Consider the following 21,692-nt stretch of genomic DNA (forward strand, 5'->3'; position numbering starts at 1 on the left):
ATTTTAGTGCAGATGGATCATGGAGCATCATCTTCTGCTGAGGCCACCTCTAACCCACGTCCCCAAGTGTCACATCCACAGGGCTTTTCAACCCCTGCAGGGATGGTGGCTCCAGCCCTGCCCTGGGCAGCTGTGCCACAGCTGGACAAACCTCTCAGTGAAGAGACTTTGTCTGCTCTCCAGTCTAACCTGATGTGACACACCTTGAGGCTGTTCCCTCTCCTCCTGTCCCTGTTCCCCCATCTGTCCCCTCCTGTCAGGGAGCTGTGCAGAGCCTCAAGGTCCCTCCTGAGCCTCCTTTTCTCCAGCCTGAGCCCCTTTCCAGCTCCCTCAGCCTCTCCAGACCCTTCCCCAGCTCTGTTCCCTTCCCTGGACTCTCCAGCCCCTCAATGTGTTTGTCATGAGGGTCTCAAAGTCCCCTCACATTGTTTTAGAGCAGGTGGGTGAATGTCCCTTGGCCATGGGGCTTCCTTAGGATTTCCTTGGCTGGTTTTATGTTTTCCTTCTGAGAGCTTCTGAGATGGGTCTTTCCAAGGGAATGGTTTAGGAATTTCTGAATACTCACTCCACCAGTCTGTCATTCCTTCCTGTCCCTCCTGGCTGTAGTTTCCTGACAGCCTCTACCATAGCTTGGCCCCAGCAGCTCTGCAGGTTTCCTCTTCCTGGTGTATTTGAGAGAAAACTCCTACCAGGTTTTTATCCCACTTGCAAACTGTTCTTAAAACAAACAAACCAACCAAACAAGCCACTTTTTACTGTGAGGCTTTAAGACTTCAGCTATACCCAGCTGGATTTCCCCTGGGATAATGGGTGAGAATATTCCCTGAAAGCAGCTGTGGATGCTGTGGATGCTGAGTTTGTGTTCTGCCTCTGGCACCTGCTGTGGGGTCACACTCCCTGTTAATGCCATTTGTCCCCAAACACGTCCCAGTGCTGGCTGGGATGGACATGGGCACTCCTGGGGGAGCTGTAAATCTCCTGCTGAACTCCTGACCCTCCTGACAGGATCAGCCAGGGGCTACCCAAGCATTTCAGCACACAGATAAATAATGCCAAGGAGATCACTCGGGGCCAGAGGTTGTGTAAAGACCTTAATGGGGGAACTGCAGTTAAAGAGATTAAGCTAACCTCAGCCATGTATTCCCTGAAGAGGTGGGATGCTAAATTACTCCTGCAGGAGCTTGCAGAGGCAGCTCAGCCAGCAGCAGCACTGGCAGGGCTGAGGGGAGGATTTCACATCCCAGAGATGTGCAGGGACAGGATCCTTGGGTGAGGATCCCTCAAAGGGCAGGAGCAGCATGGTGGGGCTGCAGGGCTTGGCAGTGCCATGGCCAGAGTGCACTCACAGCTGGGTGTGCCACTCAGAAGATACTGATAAAAATGAATTGTGGATAAAATAATTTCTAAAACACCTTCTAGAGAAGAGTTATGTTTCCCCATAGTGGGAATGGTGCCTGGAAGCAGCTGAGTGAAGCCCAGCAACACATGGGCTGCACTTTTCTTTTTTTTTCTTTTTTTTTTCTTTTCTTTTCTTTTTTTTTTTTTTTTTTTGGAGTATTAAATACAAATTAACTGTGTTACACAAGTTTTCTTGGGTCCTAACTTTCACTCACTAAAAACCTAAATGCACTCCTTGCATGGCATCACTTTGGGTCCCTCTGTCTTGGTGCTGCTGGTAGCTGAGGTGTAGATGGCAGGGAAACAAACCCAAATGCATTCCAAGAATCTCCAGGGAAATGTGGCATCCCCAGTTTGGAAATGAGAGGGAACCACTGACCATCTCCTGTCTCCTGGGTCAGGGAGGCAAACCAGAGGCAAGTGTTCCCAGCTCTGAGCAGTAGGAACTACTGCAGGCATCCAATTTGCTCTGAATTGCTCATTTAGTAGCTCCTTGATGGTGATGGCTCTTAATTACTGCTGGATTTGTATTAACAAACCACATTTTCAAGCTCTAGAACCTCAGTGGACTTGCAGTTGAGGTGTTCTGGTCTGGTAGAACCAAAAATGAGAATGAGAATTTAGGTAAGACTCCTCCAAAAAAACTCAAATAAAACCCAAAAAAAAAAAAAAAAAAAAGAAAAAAAGAAAAAAAGAAAAAAAAAAAAAGAAAAAACCAAATCCACCAAGCATAAAATGAAATTAAATAAAAAGTTTGGAAGGTTTTTGAGATCTTGCATGTATCACAGAAAGTATTACTGGTAGGAATTTTTGCCCACAAATTCTGCCCATGTCAGGGGAGTTGAACTGGATGATCTCTCAGGTCCCTCCCAATCTGTGATTCCACATTTTCTGCCAGAGCTGAAGTTTCCATCTCAATCCATGGCTCTCACAAAATAAAAAAAGGATGTGATGAGATTCATAATAAAATTGTACAAGCTGGCAGTGCCATCCAGGAAAAAGTAACACCTTCTTGGAATCTTGGCAGGAGGTTGTGTTTCTTTCCACTGGGCCCTTCCCAGTGAGCAAACATTTGTTCTCCCTGTTTGCCCAGAGCTGGAGATCCCACAGCTGCTGCACTTTGTTTTTATTTTTCATATTCACCTGTGTGACCTCTGGGCACACTTAAAGGTTTGAAAATAATGCTGTGGAGCAAAAATAACAAACCAAAGTGAGTCTAGAAAAGCAATAAAAATTTTAAAAGTGTTTTGTACAACAACATCTGAATTGAGCTCTGTGTATGGGCTGACAGAGCAGGGCCAGCTGCAGCTCCCCTGGAAGAGCTGTAGTAAAAGAATTATATTTTTAATTAAATTCTCCATGAAAGCTGATTTTCTGAGGGTGTTTTCTCACACTTTTATCTTTTGTTTGGACCCAAAATAATCAGTATTTTGTCCCATGGAGGGGTGCAGTTTGTGGTCTGGTCTCCATCCCCCTGATGTCCTTGAACTGCCTCTCTGGGGGTGGCAGCATCTCTGTCCTTGTCCCTCAGTGCCAGGCAAAGCCACCAGATGGAATCTTCCTTTGGGCTGCTGACCAAGTTCAGTGGTGTCCATCTGACTTTGCTGCCAGAATTGATGGAATTTGGGGCATTTTCCCTTCTCTCTCACCCTTTCACTTCTCTTTTTTTTTTTCCCTTCCCTTTTTCTTTCTCTCTCTTCTTTTCCCTTCTTGGCTTCATGCTCATTTCATGCAGGAGAGAATCAGCCACAGCCACTGGTTTGTTTAATGCACTGCTTATTAACCAAAGAATAATAAAATTAAGTAATTGCAACCAAGCAAAGGGGTGACTAAGGCACACAACTGCACAAGAGGATGTTCCTTTTCAATTAGGACTTCAAAATGATTATTGCCACAGCATTCAGTGCAGGCTGGATTTTGGGGTAAGGAGGGTGATGAATGGCTGCATCCAGGTCTGGAACAGGAGCTACAGTGAAGGAAAAAAGGAAGGAGGCATTTATAACCAAAGGGAAATATTAAAATTTCTGTTTCTACCATAAATCTACCTGGAATGATGGTGCTGATTGTTTTGAAGTGCATTCCCTAGCAAAACAATAATGAGAAGAGGGAGAGAACATTACTTATCTGCTCTACCTGGCTGCTGCATAACTGGGAAACATCTAATTGAAAAAATATCCTGATGGGAGAATTTCTAATAAATTTGTTTGCACCTTCATAGCCTGGAGGAGAGGGGGGGAAAAAAATCCAATCAGCAGTGGGGAAATTCCAAAGTTTCCTTTGCATTTTGAGTCTTGATTTTCAGGCTCGCTGCTCAGCCTGGCAATCAGAGAAATAGTAATTTTGAAAGCAGGATTCATTACAGTTGTTATGAAGGCATCAAGGGCACAAGGAATTGTGGAATGGAGGTAGGGGAACAGTAGAAAGCCATAAAAAATGCATCCTGAGAAACAGAAGGATGTGGAGAAAGGGGAGGGTTTGTCCTGCTCTGTGCCTGCCCACTGAAGGGTACTTTTGGTTTGCTGAATGTAACTTTCAATTTTTTTTTTTTTTTTTTTTTTTTTGAGAAAAAGTTGGTACCCAGGTGTGGGTCAGTGTCCTCTCGTGGGTAACAAGGGTAGAATGAGAGATGTGCACCAGGGCAGGTTTAGATTGGATATCAGAGAAATTTTCTTCATGGAACAGTGGCCAGGTAGTGGGACAGGTGGGCAGGGCAGTGGTGAGGTCACCTGGAGGGATCTGTGAGAGGTGATGTGGCACCTGGGGACATCACTGAACGGTGGGAGAACGTTGGGCTCAGTGATCCTGGAGGGCTTTTCCAGCCCTAGGGATGCTGTGGTCCTCCACCAGCCCTGGCACCTCTGCTGGCAGCCCAGGTGTGCCTGCTGGGCTGGCAGAGGCTGATCAGCTGAGGGGTGGCTGGGGCTGGCTCCTGGCAGCTCCAGCAGGAGCTGTGCTGTGCCAGGGATGCTCTGACAGGAGGGAAGTCCAGCTTAGGGTGGATGGAGTCCAGCTCTCCTGGAAAAATTGTTTGTCCCAGTGCTCATTGCATCCCGCTGCCCCACTGATGGATTTTACAGAATCCAGCAGCTGAGAGGAATTCTCTCCCACCCTGATGCAGCTGCTGGTGTTCCTTAGTGAGTGCCTCAAAACCTGCTCCAGCTTTGCAGCTTTTAATGGGTTTGCTGTGCCAGAGGACAGCTTGGCAATGAGAGGGTGTGTGTCTGAGGCCAAGCAGAGCTGTGTTACCCCACTTGGCTTTACTAACTCTGCTGACTTTGATCCTGCAGCACTCTGAGAAGTGGAAGTGTAATTAATTGTCTAGGCTGAAAAATCTTCACCTGGTTTTATTTAGATTTCGTTTTATTGCTCTTAATGTGGCCAATTTCTGTTAAGGCATAACTGGAATCAGCTCCATATCAGAGAGTGAGAGAACAGGCCAGGGGTGAAGATCCCCAGCTCCTCATCCTGCTGCTGGGGGCACCAGGGCTGGTCTTCCCCTTGTTAAGTGCAAGGTGTCACTCACAGCTGGCTCCTCCATCCTCCTCTCAGGAGTGTTTCATGGCTTTTATTGCCATAATTAATTTGTGAACTCAGCCTTGAGGCCTGCCCCAGCCATACTTGGAGCTGCAGACAATCCTGGAGGGCTTTTCTCCTTCCTTTGAAATAGGAGAAAGTGAAAAGCTCTTGTTGTAGCTAATTAGTGAGAGGAGTTGTGGCTCTCCATGGGGGTTTTGTGGCCTGATAAGTGGATTAGCAGCTGGGAATGTGTGTGCTGGAGCTGTGGGGACACAGGAGGATGGGCTGTGCTCAGGACAGAGAGCAGAGTCCTGGCAGAGCAGGAGAACAGTGAGGGGATGGATGTGCCAGGATTTGCACAGAGACAGCAGTGAGGGGATGGATGTGCCAGGCTGTGCACAGAGAGAACAGGAGTGATGGGATGGATGTGCCAGGATTTGCACAGAGACAGCAGTGAGGGGATGGATGTGCCAGGATTTGCACAGAGAGAACAGCAGTGAGGGGATGGATGTGCCAGGATTTGCACAGAGAGAACAGGAGTGAGGGGATGGATGTGCCAGGATTTGCACAGAGAGAGAACAGGAGTGAGGGGATGGATGTGCCAGGCTGTGCACAGAGACAGGAGTGAGGGGATGGATGTGCCAGGATTTGCACAGAGACAGCAGTGAGGGGATGGATGTGCCAGGATTTGCACAGAGAGAACAGGAGTGAGGGGATGGATGTGCCAGGATTTGCACAGAGAGAACAGGAGTGAGGGGATGGATGTGCCAGGATTTGCACAGAGAGAACAGCAGTGAGGGGATGGATGTGCCAGGATTTGCACAGAGAGAACAGGAGTGAGGGGATGGATGTGCCAGGATTTGCACAGAGAGAACAGCAGTGAGGGGATGGATGTGCCAGGATTTGCACAGAGAGAGAACAGCAGTGAGGGGATGGATGTGCCAGGATTTGCACAGAGAGAGAACAGCAGTGAGGGGATGGATGTGCCAGGATTTGCACAGAGAGAACAGGAGTGAGGGGATGGATGTGCCAGGCTGTGCACAGAGAGAGAACAGCAGTGAGGGGATGGATGTGCCAGGATTTGCACAGAGAGAACAGCAGTGAGGGGATGGATGTGCCAGGATTTGCACAGAGAGAACAGCAGTGAGGGGATGGATGTGCCAGGATTTGCACAGAGAGAACAGCAGTGAGGGGATGGATGTGCCAGGATTTGCACAGAGACAGGAGTGAGGGGATGGATGTGCCAGGATTTGCACAGAGAGAGAACAGCAGTGAGGGGATGGATGTGCCAGGCTGTGCACAGAGAGAACAGGAGTGAGGGGATGGATGTGCCAGGATTTGCACAGAGAGAACAGCAGTGAGGGGATGGATGTGCCAGGATTTGCACAGAGACAGCAGTGAGGGGATGGATGTGCCAGGATTTGCACAGAGAGAGAACAGCAGTGAGGGGATGGATGTGCCAGGATTTGCACAGAGAGAGAACAGCAGTGAGGGGATGGATGTGCCAGGATTTGCACAGAGACAGCAGTGAGGGGATGGATGTGCCAGGCTGTGCACAGAGAGAACAGCAGTGAGGGGATGGATGTGCCAGGATTTGCACAGAGAGAGAACAGCAGTGAGGGGATGGATGTGCCAGGATTTGCACAGAGAGAACAGGAGTGAGGGGATGGATGTGCCAGGATTTGCACAGAGAGAACAGCAGTGAGGGGATGGGTGTGCCAGGCTGTGCACAGAGACAGCAGTGAGGGGATGGATGTGCCAGGCTGTGCACAGAGACCCTGAATGCTCCAGAGTGATTCTGCAGTGCTTTGCTCTGGTGTTGAGGGTTATGTAGAGGTCTGTAAGAGGATTGAATAGGACCTGCCCAAGTCTGGACATTTCCATTGGTGGAAGTTGGCTTCTTTTATCAGATTGTTGGTCTAGTAGGAATTTTAGCAACAGCTTCTTCTGGGTGATCTTTGCAGTTGCATCTGTGGGTTCACACATTTAACTTACTTGGAGTGGTTCATTCCTTATTTCACTGAGAACATCCCATATGGTTTTATTCCCTATTTCACTGGAAACATCCCATATCCATGCCATGTAACTGGGATGAAGGTGTACTTGTACATGCTCAAAAGTGCTCAAACAGCAGCTCAGGGCTTTCCTCTGGGAATTCTGGCTCTTGACATGGAGAGCCAAGGAGACATTTGGGATGCTCAGGAGCGTGGTGTGCAGATGGCATTTTATTAACTCTTCCTTTTGCCTTTCTAGTTTGATGGGGAGAACATGTACATGGGGATGAATGACAACACCCAGGACTTCCTATCAGCCAACCAGGTAAGTGTTGTTTTGCAGGGGGGAGATTTTTTAGAGGACTAAAGCACAAATTCTAGGAGTTCTCTGTGAATCTGGCCTCCTGGGACATGAGGAGTGTCCATGGGGGAGGTCAGAGCCAAGGAGCAGTGGCTGCACTTGGTGAAGGGATTGGGATGCACTTCCAGCCTGCTACTGGAGCCTGGCTCTGCTGAAAAGCTTTGCTGAAAAGCTTTGCTGAAAAGCTCTGCTGAAAAACTTTGCTGAAAAGCTTTGCCCCAGCATCCCTCACTCAAAAGGAAGGTGCAGTTGGTGTTTCTGGACACAGTGAAGTTTCCAAGTATTGTGTGCAGTTCAGGTGTCTCCTTCCCTCATATGGAGTATTTCCTGTAGCTTAATAGATTAACAGAGGAGAAAAAAATAATCAAAGGGATTGTTTTGGAGCTAGAAACCCACATGTGGGGGACCAGAATAGAAGTGTTCATGTCTTGCAGGTGCCTGAGCCTTCTCTGGGCTTGGATACACATGGAAAAAACATGGAGTGGGGCCCTAAAGCTGTGTATGGGTTGGAACATGGTCCTTAAGGTGATCTTCTGACCCAGCTCTGTGACTCTATGAAGTTAAATCCATATTTAACATGCTTTTCTGTGCCCCTGATCTGGAGATGAGAGCTGGGGTGGCCTGGCATGGTTAGAGGTGCTGCACCCTCAGCACAAAGCAGCCTTGGAGGGAAGGTGACAGCTCCTGGCTGACACATTCCAGGATCCCATTTTTGGTTGGGACATCACTGTGGATTGCAAAGCTTGTGAGCCATGCAGGGTGCTCCAGTAGCAGCAGGGGTTAAACTCCATCCCATTACCTGGGAAAGGGATGAAATCCTGTGGTTTTCCTCCTTGGAGCACTGCATGCATTGGCTCATTGCTCAGGAGAGCTGTTGGGCAGAGGTTGTTCCTGTGTGAGCAGGAATTCCAGGGTGGGGAAGGAACAGCAAACTTTGTGCTACTGGGTGATTCAGCAGAAACAAATATGTGTTCAACCAACAACGGTGTGGGGTTGATTGCCAGAGCCAGGAATTGCCAGAGGGTGAGTAAATATGGGAAAGAATGGGGTGATCCCTGAGTGCCCCATGCAGGGTCAGCCTGTGCAGAGCCACGTGCTGTGGATGATCACAGGGCAGCTGCTGCAGATGTTTTGCCTTTAAAACCTGCCAAGGGACAAGGATTTCTCTGGGAAGGGCTGGGTTTGGGCAGAGCCATGGCCAGCATGAACCATTTGTGTTTCCTTCTCAGCATCCACCTCATCCCATTTCCCTCCAGGGTGGCACGAGAGGGAAGTCAGAAGGGATGCTGTGGGGTTGGGAATGGTTTGTGGCACCTCAAGGAGGAGGGTTGGCTCCCAAAGGGAATCAGGGACTACCACGGAGTAGAGGATTCATGAATTTGATCCTGGAGAAGGATCAACCCAGCCAGCTTAGATCCCTGTAACCTGGGCAACAGGAGTTTACTCTTCATTTGCTCTCTGTTTACTTGCTGACCTTTATTTCCCATTTTGGAATAGCAGCTGAGGATGGAGAGGGAGGAAGGTTCTTTCCCTCGGCAGAGGAGGGCAGGACCCTCCCACTGCAGGGATGGCTTCGTGCTCTTTCTCCACCAAAAAGCACTTTAGAGAGGAGCATGGAAAAGAAATGAGGAAATGCCTTGTTCTGCATCCCTGTGCTGTGTGGGGCAGTCAGAGAGGAGCTGGGGTGCAGGCTGGCACTGGGGCTCTGTGGGAGGCTGCAGTGACTCCATGGCCTCGTCTGGGGTGGCAGGAGGGACTGGGAGGGAAGGTGAGGATCCCAGTCCATCCCTGCAGGGAGGTGGGCTCACACCCAGCATGAGCTTTGGCCAGGTAGGATGAGGAGCAGCTTCCTCCCCACCCTCCCCGGTGCATCATCTCCTTTATTGGCCTGCACATCAGCACCTGTTTACTGGTTTTACAGCCCAGCCATGACTTCAGCACTAATGACACAGCTCTCTTGTTTAACTGGGGCTTCCAGATGGCTCTTTATTGTTTGCTCAAGCTGCTGTGACCCCAAGGAGCACATTAAACAGCAGGAGGGGGTTTAACAACCTCACTCAGAGGCACCACATACCTTCACAGGGACATCCAGCAGCCCCTGGGTTCCTTCAGGACAAAGGCAGATTTTACAGCCTCAGGACTGGAACCATCCCACTGCAGCAGATGAGCCTGGTGGGTTGGGTGTTTCTCTCCATCATGATCCTGCAGCTCCCTGACAGCAGCTTTGTCTCAGTCCCTTGTCTCATTTTTGATCCCAGGCAGTTCTGTTCAGCCCAGGGGAGAAGGTCCAGGGAGAGCTCAGAGCTCCTGCCAGTGCCTAAAGGGGCTCCAGGAGGGACTGGGGACAAGGGATGGAGGGACTGGACACAGGGAATGGCTCCCACTGCCAGAAGGCAGGGATGGATGGGAGTTTGGGCAGGAATTGTTCCCTGTGAGGGTGGGCAGGGCTGGCACAGGTGCCCAGAGCAGCTGTGGCTGCCCCTGGATCCCTGGCAGTGCCCAAGGCCAGGCTGGACATTGGGGCTGGAGCACCTGGGACAGTGGGAGGTGTCCCTGCCCATGGCAGATGAGGTTTAAGGTCCCTTCCTTAAGGTTTAAGAACCCTTCCAACCCAAACTTTTCCTGGGTTTCTGCAGTTTCTCATGGCAAGAGTGTGGAAAAACCAGGATCAGGGTCCTCCTGCCTCTCCTTCATTATCCCCTGCCAGCTTGAGGGGAAGAAGAAACAAAACCCCACAACAAAACCCATATAAAACCCCCACAAAACACCATCCAGGTGATCTCTTCCTTCCCCTTATCTTCCTTGCTGGGATGGCTTTTGTGCCAAGCCTGCAGCTCTTGTCATCCCAGAGGGGTTGGACTCAGCTGAGGACAAAATGCAGAAATAAAGGAGCCTAACACATAATGAGAGCACTGACAGCTCTTGCCAGCACAACCTGCTTGGGGAAAATAATTCCTCTTGTTCCACCAAATAGGAGGGACATTTGACCCCAGAAGTGAGTCAAATGTGAAATGTAATTCAAACTCCAGCAGAGGCCAGGGTATAAATGCAAGCTGACATCTGATCAAACCATCGTGGACATTTGACCCCCGAGATGAGTGAGGTGTCTCTTGTGTCTTGTGGAGTCAGCACAGCATCATTCCTCACCCCTGTCCATTTTCCTTCTTTCTTTCCCACCCCCCTCCTCAAACAAAAGCAAGGGATTAAGTAATTTGAAAAATCCCAAGGAATACACAGATGTTAGGTGCTCTGAAAGGTTAGTAAAAATGCAATGGTGCTGGTGAAAGAAATAAAAACACCTGCAAAATCAGTGGGAAAAGATATTTATTAAGGTCTTTGTGATAAGGAGAGTAACACCAGGAAAGGGAAAGATTGGGAAAGTCCAGGATAGGAATGAGTTTGGTTTTCTTTGCACTTGCAGGAAGAGTCCATGGGTGCTTTAAAAACATGGATTAACTATGCCTGGGAATTCCCTGGAATCATCCCATGTGCTGGTGAAAAAAGGCAGGAGCTGCCTTGTCAGGGAGCTGGGGGTGATGTGGTTGGCCATGGCTTTGGGGACAGCTGTCCCTTGGCTTCTGGGAGCAGGGCTGTGACTGTGCAGGGACATCATGGAAAACCCCAGGGAGGGTGTTTCTGCATTTCACCTCCCTCCATGAGTATCTCTGGCTGCTAGCAGGGCAACAGGCAGCTTGCAGGAGGAAAGAGCTGATTATTTATCATTATTTGGATCCTGTGCTCTGCCTAATCCCAGGAGATTTCTGTGCATGGCTTATTCCAGCTGAGCAACCAACCCTTTTTTTTTTGTCCCAGCAAGTTAATTTGTGTGACTCCTCATGGAAAAGCTGTTCAACACCACTGTGGTTTGTTCAGGCCAGGGAAACTGTGTAAGCAGCTCTTTGCTTTTGGAAGTGAGGGCACAGACAGGACCTGCTGCTATAAAGTGTTGAAAATTTAAGAGTTCAGTTTGAAAATAGGAGAGTTAAATGGACAAAGTTCTTTGCACATCATTTCCTCCTCCTGATGCTGTTGCTGTGTGCTGCTCTTGATGGCAAGAGTGTGTGTGCCAAAAATGCCAGGTCTTGGGAGCCAGGTTTGCACAGCAGCACTGAGCAGCCTGGGGTAGGGCAGGGTGTCCTTCCCATGGCAGGGCAAGGAGCTGGATGTCCTTAGGATCCAACCCAAACCATTCCAGGATTCTACAACTGGAAAAGGAGGGTGCCCAGAGAAGCTGTGGGTGCCCCTGGATCCTTGAAGTGTCCAAGGCCAGGCTGGATGGGGCTTGGAGCAGCCTGGGACAGTGGAGGTGGAATGGGATGGGCTTTAAGGTCCCTTCCCACCCATCCATTCTGGGATGCTATGACTGGAAAAGGCAGGATTTCCCCCAAGCCTGGTGAGACCCTGCTGCAGATGGTGTCAAGTGTCTCACCTGATGTGCAGAGCTGCACAAGGAGCTTTAACTTGGCTCTGGGAGTTAGGGTGAGAGTGGGTGATGTGGATGGGCTGTTTACACTGACACTGCCAAGAAAGCAACTCCGTGGGCAGGGTGAGTCTCTGTGGGGCTGTGGGTATGTGTAGAAGAGAAGGGGGGCTTTCCCTGGCTGTGTGTGAATCCTGTGCCCTGGCTGGGAACAGGGGCTCTGCTGACACCCCCAGGGAGCTGCAGTTAGGAGAGATGATATTTGCCAGGTGCACACACATGCCCAGCATCTCCCTCCAGCTGTGCTGCAGTGTGACCACGAGTGTGGGGTGAGGCAGGGTCCATCCCCACCTGTGTAAATCACCATTTATCTACTGCACCTTTACCTCCCTGCCTGCCTGCATCCCCAGGCTGGGCTCTGTGTTAGCCATAATAGATACAGTGAGTCACTGATCTGCTGGGTCAAATGGTCAGGGCTCTTTGATCAGCAGTCAGGATCCATTACCAGCAGGGCCTCTGCCGGGGCTGGAATTACAACTTACATTTGACTCATTTCTGGGGTCAAAACGTCCCTCTGACTTGATGGAATGACAGAAATTGTATAATTTGTATATATCCCTGAGCCATGTGTGCTCTGAGTGCCACTCTAATGTGTTTTATAAAGGCACAGCTGTCTTGGTGACTTATTTAAAATGGGATTTTGAAGTAGTGTTCTTGCCGTTTAATGTCCTCATTCAGGGTTACACAAGGTTTATCAAATAATAAATAACATTTAGAACATTGCTTTTAACATAACAATGGCTTTGCTGGTTATAAGGAACTGGGCGGGCCAATAAAGCTGTGTTTGGTAAATAAGTGATAATGCAGAAAGCAGAGATAGGATAATTAGAAATTAATGATGTGTGGGAAGCTGTGGATTCCTTCCTCATGTTCTGCTAACGCTCCAGACACAGACACAGCTCCTCCTGGCAGCCTCTGCTATAAAACATGCCTTCAAACCTTGTCATAATACTGGCAGATGTGTTGTTCCCACCACTCTTGACTGAATCACAGCAAAATGTCAACACTTGATAAAATAAAGCTGGGGCAGACCCAGTGAGTGCAGGGGATCCCCATCCCGTGGGGAGCACGGAGCCAGAGAACAGTGACTGAGTGGAGCCAGGGCAGGGTGAGGTCACTAATGAAGGTGTGCCAAAAAAAATCCCCAGAATTTCCCAATAAATCCTCCACCAAAAAAATTCAAAGCAAAATTCCCACCTGGAATTCCAGAAAGAAAGAAAGGGAAGGAAGGAAGGAAGGAAGGAAGGAAGGAAGGAAGGAAGGAAGGAAGGAAGGAAGGAAGGAAGGAAGGAAGGAAGGAAGGAAGGAAGGAAGGAAGGAAGGAAGGAAGGAAGGAAGGAAGGAAGGAAGGAAGGAGTCCCCAAATTTCCACCCTGAACACCCCAAAAATTCCCCCAAATCCCACCCAGAAAGTCCCCCAAAAAAGTTCCCCCAAAACTCCCAAAAATTCTCAAAAACCTTACTCAGGACTGCCTGAAAATTTCCCAAAAATTCTCCAAAATTCCCCTGAATTCCCAAAAATTCCCCCAAATCCCCAAAATTCCCACCCAGGACACCCCAAAAATTCCCTGAAATCCCACACAGGAATTCCCAAAAATTCTCCAAAATTCTCAAAATTCCCACTCAGGATCCCCCAAAATTCAAAAAAATTCCCCAAAAATTCCCTAAAATTCCCACCCAGAGCACCCTAAAAAAATCCCCAAAATCCCAAAAATTCCCACTCAGGATCCTCCAAAAATTCCCACGATCCCCCCCAAAAAAATCCCAAAATCCCAAAAAAATTGTACACTTTGCTGCTCCCTGCAGAGTGGGAGCTGTGAAATGGAACTAATTGGTTTTCAGTCCATCACTGGTGGGGCTGCTCTGGCACTGGCAGCACAGCAATAACATGTAATTGCTCAGGTGTGTCTTTTTGGCAGTTGGTCTCTGACCTACCAGGTGTGTGGGTTTGGAGGAGTTTCCAGCACTTTGTTTGTCCCATAAAAGCAGCAGGTTGCTCATGGTCACCAGGATTGCTCCAGAAGAAAGGCAGGAAGAGCCCAGGAGAGAACACAAGTGGCTGAGCAATTCCTTAGAGTGGTTGTCCCAGTTTGAAGGACAGGTGTGTGCCAATGAAGGCAGGAGCTTCTCTATGAAATAGAGAATGTAAACCCCCTCCCTCCAAATTATTATTATAATTTTGAAATTAAGGGGCTCCCAGGCAAAGATATGGGAATTAGGAATAACAGTTCTTTACTAGGAAAATTAAAATAGAAATGCAGTATTACACAGAACAATCCCAACCCTGCCAGAGTCAGAATCCAAGCTGACACCCGTCAGTCAGTCAGGGTGTTGGCACAGTCCCATTCAATGGTGGCTGCATCCTCCTGCAGGGGCAGATGTGGTTCAGCTGGAGCAGTGCTCCTGGAGAAGGTGCAGTTTCCTCTGAAGCTCCAGGGATGATGTGCAAAGGTCTGGCTTTCCTCTGGAATCCAGTGGAAAGAAGGTTCCTTGGTGTCCCAAATCTCAGTTTTTATCTGGGTAGGAAAGGCTTGGCTGCTCCCCTGGCTGGAGCATCTCCCAGTGGGATGATGGAATTTTATCAGTCATGCCCTGGGACTCAATGGGCCAGCAGCAGATGATATCTTCCTGGAGGGAGGATGGGCTGTGGGAAAGATAAAGATGATTGCCCAGCTGGTTTAAAGATGGCCCATTAGCAGATAATATGTGCCAGGAGATCAGGGTCACTGCCCCACCTGGTTCAACAGATGGGGACAGAATTCACATTTCTGGCCACATCCTGTGTTGTAACCCAAGACAGTGGTGCTTCTCTTGGGGCTTATAAAAAAAGTCTGCACAGAAAATTGGAGCCTCTGCAATTTCCACTCAAGTCCCCTAATGAACTTTGGTGTTTCCAATTAATACTTTGCACATGAAGAAACTTGTTTGAACTTTCACAGAATCACACAATGGATTGGGATGGAAAGCACCCTTAAAATTCATCTATTTCAAACCCTCTGCAAGGAGCAGGGACATCTCCAACGAGATCAGGTTGCTCAGGGCCCTGTCCAAGAAGACTTTGGGTGTTCCCAGGGATGGGTTTCACCACCCTGAGTCAATAACTGAGGAGACAGGGTTTGGGGGCTCTATACTCTGTTGATTTTTGCCTTGATCTGTTGATCACAGGAACAGATGGTATCAGAGGTTGGTCAGTGTTAAAGGAAGTCACATATAAGTGAGGGGTTTAAATAAGGGAAAATATGGACTTCTTCTTTAAGGGGAGTGTGGAGAGCTCTGGATCTCCAGCAGCCTTGTGATGTTTGGACTTTTCTCTCTTGTGCCTGTGCAGAATCTTTTCCAACCTGCAAATAATCTGTATTTATAAAGTCTGGAATTGGCCCCATCAGGGGCAGAGCACCTGAGAGTAAGTAACTGATGACTCCCCAATCCCTTTACAAGGACACACTGCAAATACTGCAAGAACATTCAGATATCTGTGTATAAAAGACCCCTAGTGAAGGGAAAAGGAGAGTGAGGTTTGTATAGATTCAGAGTTGAAAGAGGATTACACAGAGTTTGGGAGTGTGCACTGCAGGCCCCCATGCTAAGATACAGATTTTGCTCTTTCCCTGCTGTTCTGTGAGTAATACTGTATAATTTCATATGTTGTGCTGGAGAAAAAAAAAATAGAGGGGAGACACTGACAGATACTAAATGCCTTTCTCAGCAGACAATTCAGGAAGAATCTCATGTACTATTTTAGAATGAACAATAGAGTGTTACATGTCATTTATTATAATCAGCAGCTAATGGAAACCCTTCCAGGAGGGGCTTGAGAGTTGAGCACAACTACAGCTGAAGATCCAGGCTTGTGAATTTTGCATGAACTCCTGTGTGACAGTGAAATTTTTGAAAGGTGCAGTCAGGCAGTGATTCCTGTAGCTTAGTCATAGCAAGGGAAGGTTTTACTGCTGGTACAAGGCTGGCTATGGTGTTTAAATAAAATAATAATAATAAATCCTTTTGTATTACAAGCAGAGTGAACATCATCTTCAGCCCTTGGTCTCAAGGGACTCCTAAGTTTTTAGCTTGAAAAACAGCCACCAAGCATCCCAGAGTGAAAAACTAACACAATTGAGCCACTCCTAGACCAAAATGGATGGTCTCTGCTTCTACTGCACTCACTTGGGGAAAAAAGGGAAAAACAAACAGCTGAAGACACCTGTGGATGGGAAACACTGAAACTGTCGTGGTGGCTGAATTTCATGTGTAGATATTTCATCAAGGAGATTTTATTGTTGATGGGTTTAGGGGCAGGGGCAGGAGGGAGGAGATGCTCAGGAGGACACACACCACACTTGGCAGCCTGAGGGCTGGGCACAGCACCCACCACTCTCCAAGGTCCCCTGGAGACCACAGCCAGCTCTGCCCAGCCCCAGCAGTCACCTTTCCTTGTCTTTCCCAGGTTTTCTGGGGTATGAATCAGCTCAGAGAATGTTTTTGACCCAGTGCTAAAGAGTGTCTGTGTAAAGCAAAAAATCTTGTTCTGTGAGATGTGGAATCAAAACGTGCCTGTGGATCTTCAGCCAGAGCTGGGATTTCTTTTGCAGTGAAAAAGTCTGTAAACAGTGAAACATTTAAACATTAATAATAAAAATCCAGTCTGTGCAGGAGATTGGCCCGGGGCTGGAGCTGCAGCTGAGGAGGTGGTGGGAACCTGGGGGTGGCAGAGGAGGAGCAGCAGGACCATGTCCATCCCCCTGAGAAACAGCCTTTGCTGCTGCTGCTGCTTGGCCTGAAGGTTTCCATGTAGAAAATACTGACACCAAGATGAGTTCTGATAGAGGATTGGGCGTGGGTGGTTATGGGTGCCAAAATTCCATCATGCCCACCAGTGGGGCTGAAGGAGAGGAGCATCCCAGATCCCAGGAATGCTCCCTGGGTGCTGGAGGGGGAAGGAGATGGAGTAACTGGGATTTCAGAGCACTGTGGGGCACAGCTGGGGTCCAGTCAGACTGAAGAGGATCTGCTGCTGTGCAGGGTGGCTCCTGTGGCATGAGGACACGTGGCCTGGCTGTCCAGCAGTGCTGCTGGGCTTGTAAAGCCAGAGGCTCATGAAAGAGCAGCAAATGATGGAGGAAGGTGAAGTGCTCTAGCCAAAAAAGTGTCACTTTATCAAGGATTTCCCCTGTGCTTTTGCTGCTGTAAAGGGACTGCACATGGTGTAAGGAGAGCCACAGTCTTTGATGGTCAGCATGGCCTAGGGCAAGGTGGAGACCTGCAGGAGGACAGCCTGGGGCAGCTGTGGAGAGAGCAGATCCCCTTTAAAGCACAGTCTCAGGCTGATTGGTGCTTCTGTGTGCTTTAAACCCCCTCTGGTCAGCTCCTGGGCTGGCCTTGAGTGGCTGGTGGCAGTCACTTCAGCCAGAGGCAATCCCAGAGCTTTTACCCACAAGCTGTTTGTGCCTTTGGATGCCCAGCTCCTCGTGCTAATTCCTCAGTGTGTGTCCTGAGTTCCTGCTGTGACCCAGTGTGACAGGAGCCACGTCTGTGCACACCAGGGATGGATGCTGGGCTCTGGCAGCACAGCCCCAGCTCTGAGCTGTGGTGAGCAAGGATTTCCTCCTGTGTCCTGCTGGGGGTTTGGCTTTGGCTCCTGCTTCTCTGATGGACCTCTGGGGAGCCACTGGAAAACTCTGGTTATTTGTGGAAATGCAGCTCCATGGGCTGCAGCAGTGAGGAAGAAAATACCCAGCCCATTGCTCCTGGGATTTCCTTTCCCAACTGATTGATTACTTCTTCCCTCCTCATCAGAGACCCATCCCAAGCTGGTGTTTGGGTCTGCTGTCACAACGCAGTGATTAACTGAGGAGCCACTTACTTCCAGCAGGAAAATGTTATTTTCCACTTCAGCATTTGGATGAAGGCCTGGGCAGAAAGGAAAGCCCCTCTGCTGCCTTGGCTGGTGACAGAGAGAGCCCTTCCCTCTGGGTCAGCTCTGAGGCTGCCCTGGGCACGGGCAGGGCTGGGCTCCATTCCAGCCCCACAAGGGCAGGACCATCAGCAGAGCTGATGATCCAAAAAAGAGTGGCCAACAGGAGTAGGGGAGTGATTGTCCCCTGTGCTGGGGCTACTGGGGACAGAGTGCCACCAGTACTGGGGACAGAGTGCCACCAGTACCTGGAGCTGCTGGGGACAGAGTGGCACCAGTACTGGGGACAGAGTGCCACCAGTACCTGGAGCTGCTGGGGACAGAGTGGCACCAGTCCCTGTGTGCTCCTAGGGACAGAGTGCCACCAGCACTGGGGCTACTGGGGACAGAGTGCCACCAGTACTGGGGACAGAGTGCCACCAGTACTGGAGACAGAGTGCCACCTGTGCTGGGGCTACTGGGGACAGAGTGCCACCAGTACTGGGGACAGAGTGCCACCTGTGCTGGGGCTACTGGGGACAGAGTGCCACCAGTACTGGGGACAGAGTGCCACCTGTGCTGGGGCTACTGGGGACAGAGTGCCACCAGTTCCCAGTGATCCTAGGGACAGAATGCCACCAATCCCTGTGTGCACCTAGGGACAGAGTGCCACCAGTGCCAGGAGCTACTGGGGACAGAGTGCCACCTGTGCTGGGGCTACTGGGGACAGAGTGCCACCAGTACTGGGGACAGAGTGCCACCAGTGCTGGGGCTACTGGGGACAGAGTGCCACCAGTACTGGGGACAGAGTGCCACCAGTGCTGGGGCTACTGGGGACAGAGTGCCACCAGTACTGGGGACAGAGTGCCACCAGTCCCTGTGTGCTCCTAGGGACAGAGTGCCCCCAGTCCCCAGTGCCTCTGCTCCTTGGGGGAAGGTTCCATCTCTCCCTCTCAGGTGGCACAGCAGGCCACACTGGTCAGAGCCATGGTGGGAGCCAGAAATCAGGGTCAGCTTTCCCAGGGAGGTGAGCTGTGCCACTGGACCACTGAAGGGTGGTTGTCACTGCAGCTCCATGAGCTCCACGTTTGGTCCCTGCTCCATCACCTGCTTGGCAGTTCTGTGCTGGGCCTCACCCATCACTGCCACCACTTCCATCAGCAGCAGCCAGCCTGAATTAAACTTATCTCAAAGTAGCAAATCCATCAGCTGCCATCAAAAGTGCTGGCTCTGATGGTGTCTAGCTCAGGTCTATACATCTCTGTACACTGTAAAGGGCAAAATATGACTTGGCTTTTATTACTTTAATTAAAACACGAGTGAAGAGTATGAGATTCATATTAAATTGTGTTTTCCTGGCTGCTGTAGGAAGGAGCTAACTGATCTGATTACCATGAAGATTACAAACTATCAAAGTGAAAAAGAGCTTTTTGCAAGTATTTCATATTAAAACCTTCAAACATAACACTTTAAGAATAATTATAGTTGTATTACTGGAAAATGATTCATGAATTCTGAATAAATATAAGACCCTTAAAGGGAAATGTTCCAAGACCACAGTTTTCATTCCAATCTGATGAAATTTAGTATCATTTTAGAGCTGTAGAATAGAATGAAAAAAAATATGTACATAGACTGTATTGAATATATGTCAGACTAAACTAATGAGATTTTTTACATCAACTCTGAGCACGAACACAGACAAATGGAATAGCCATCCTCATTTTCTAGAATAGAAAGCACCAAAAGGGAAGGCAGAAAGGATCTTACTGCTCACAAGTCTTTATTCCACCCTTGATTGTTAAATAATATATTTTAAGTTCTCATATCTCGCCAGCAGAATGTTTGAACTGACACTAATGGGTATGTAAGAGAAAAGAGTGAGCTCTAAAAAAAAAATGAGGAAAGGCTAGGATTGGGAATTTTATCAGTATTCCCAGTGGGCTGTAATAAAGATACTTTTCACACAATACAGTGAATGTTTACAGCAGACAGTTTAGTTTCCTTCCAACAATTATAAGAGAAATTGAATCTCAGGAAATGTTAGTTTTTGCTAAAATTAGACATAACAATAAAGATACCCCTGCAAGTTTATTAAGGGAAAAAAAAAAAAAAAAAAAAAAAAAAAAAAAAAAAAAAAAAGAAAGAAAAACCATCAGTCTCTGGAAGACAATTTAGCAAATTTATTTTAAGAATTCCAGATGACTTCTAAACAAACTGCACACCTACGTGGAGCTGAGGGCTCAGGCTCCCCCTGGGAGCTGCTGTTCTCTCCCAGGTTCATGGATCCCTAGTTCATTTTGGGAGCAAATATCCAAAAGGTGCTTGTTGGAGAACCATGTCCATCATTCCTGCAAGCAGATGGGGACCAGGGAGCAGCAGGTCAAGTTTTTTGGGTTCAAGTCAGGGTGCTGCAAGGAACCCACACTGTAGAGCAAATTGAAATGCAGCTTTAGGAAGGATCTTACCTTGCTCAGACAGACTATCTGGCTGGCTATCCAAAAACAATTAAAAAAATAAAAATAAAAAAGGAAAGATGATCTGTAAAGTGCAGGAAACTCTGGAGTGCTCTGAGCAGCTCGTGTGATGGTGTTTAATTTTTGAAACACAGCGAGTGAAACATGCAGTGGAATTCTGCCTGTCCTGATTTCCACACCTCTGCACCCAGGAGTGCTGCAACATCCCTGCCAGAGACACCTGCTCTCCTCTCTTTTCTCCATGCAATCCTTGAATTTGGCTTTCCTTCTCTATTTCAATCTGGAAAGAGATTCCTGTCACTTGATATCAAAAGGATGTGTCCCATTGTGGTTGTATTTGGGGTCAGACTGGGCTGATGCTTTTTGGTAGCACCAAGACTCGAGGTGCCCAGTTTGGTACTGGAATTGGCAATAGAAGCACTTGGCTCTGAGTCATCCCAGCTTTATGGAAATATCTAGGCCTTGTGTGGGCTTGGATTTGACAGATAGCAGCTGCAGCCCTTGAGTACACTGGAAAAATATGAATTTTTACCATGGGGTTGAGGTTTTGGCTTTTTTATGTGCAGCCCTGTTGTGCTCAGAGCCTCCATCTCCTCTCCTTCTGCATCTCTCCCTCTCATTTTGACTCTTCCACTTCTGCCCAGTTTTTTGGAACAGTGTGGGTTCTACCTGGTGAAAATAACAGAGACACCTCTCCAGCTGCTCGATGAACAGAGAATTTTGGGTGGTTTGGCCTCTGGAGAGCTGGGGGTGGGTTTTTCTTCTGCCCCTGTGCCTTGGGTGTTTGGCTGGGCTTTCTGGTGGTGTGATGAGGGTAGGGCTGGTGTGGATGGAAGCCCTTCTGCACCTTCTTTTCCTCTGCAAAGCCATTCCCTGTCTCCACAAATATTGTCCATGGCCTCTAGATCTGCCAGTGCCAGCACTGGAGCCTTGGAACAGTGAGCAGCAGATTGATGCTGTCCTCCTGGATGGACATTTGTCCTTACTTTAGGCAAACATTGCTATTTTCATTATGAATGTGGTGGTTTTCCTTTTTGCCTTCCTCCTGAAAGGATGGTTCCTCCTCTCACTGCTCATTTTGTCCAGGTTGCTTAATGCTTTAGAAGGAATTTGATGAGTGTCTGATTTAGGTCATAGATGAGCCTCTCCCAGCCATGTGTGTGTTCCTGCCTTTATTTAGATACCATATATAAGCCTGGTTTTATTAAAGGGGAAAAAAAAAAAAAAAAAGTTGTTAAAATTGTTAAAGATAAAATCTGTTTGTTTCCCAAAATTCCCATATTGGAGGCTTAAGGCTGAGATTTTCACACCTCCACTGGGGGTTTGGATACTTGGCCATGCACCAGGTTCCAGTTCTCACAGTTCTGTCACAAGTCTCTTGGTGCTTCCTGCTTTCCCTGACAGCCACAGCACCTTTGTGCTCCTGTGACATGACAACTTCTGCTTTGGATAAGAGAGGAAAAGAACAAAATTCTTGGAGCTGGGGTTGTGCAGGAAGAGTCATAATTGTGGCTCTCAGTAAATGCAGAGGAGGTGGAGAGAGATCCTGTGTGAGTATCAGGGAATGCTTTTGGTG

At 48.5% G+C, this 21,692-nt stretch overlaps 1 protein-coding gene across 1 annotated transcript in view; it reads left to right on the top strand.

Moving 5' to 3' along the window:
• Positions 1 to 21,692, top strand: part of TOX2 (TOX high mobility group box family member 2) — a 149,230-nt gene that overhangs the window by 52,499 nt on the left and 75,039 nt on the right. Inside the window, exon 2 of the mRNA XM_056507652.1 lies at positions 7,168 to 7,233. Within this exon, the coding sequence (XP_056363627.1) occupies positions 7,168 to 7,233 (66 nt within the window). The remainder of the gene's footprint in view (positions 1 to 7,167; positions 7,234 to 21,692) is intronic.

Source organism: Oenanthe melanoleuca, chromosome 20 (assembly GCF_029582105.1).
Source record: "Oenanthe melanoleuca isolate GR-GAL-2019-014 chromosome 20, OMel1.0, whole genome shotgun sequence".
NCBI classification, from domain to species: Eukaryota; Metazoa; Chordata; class Aves; order Passeriformes; family Muscicapidae; genus Oenanthe; species Oenanthe melanoleuca.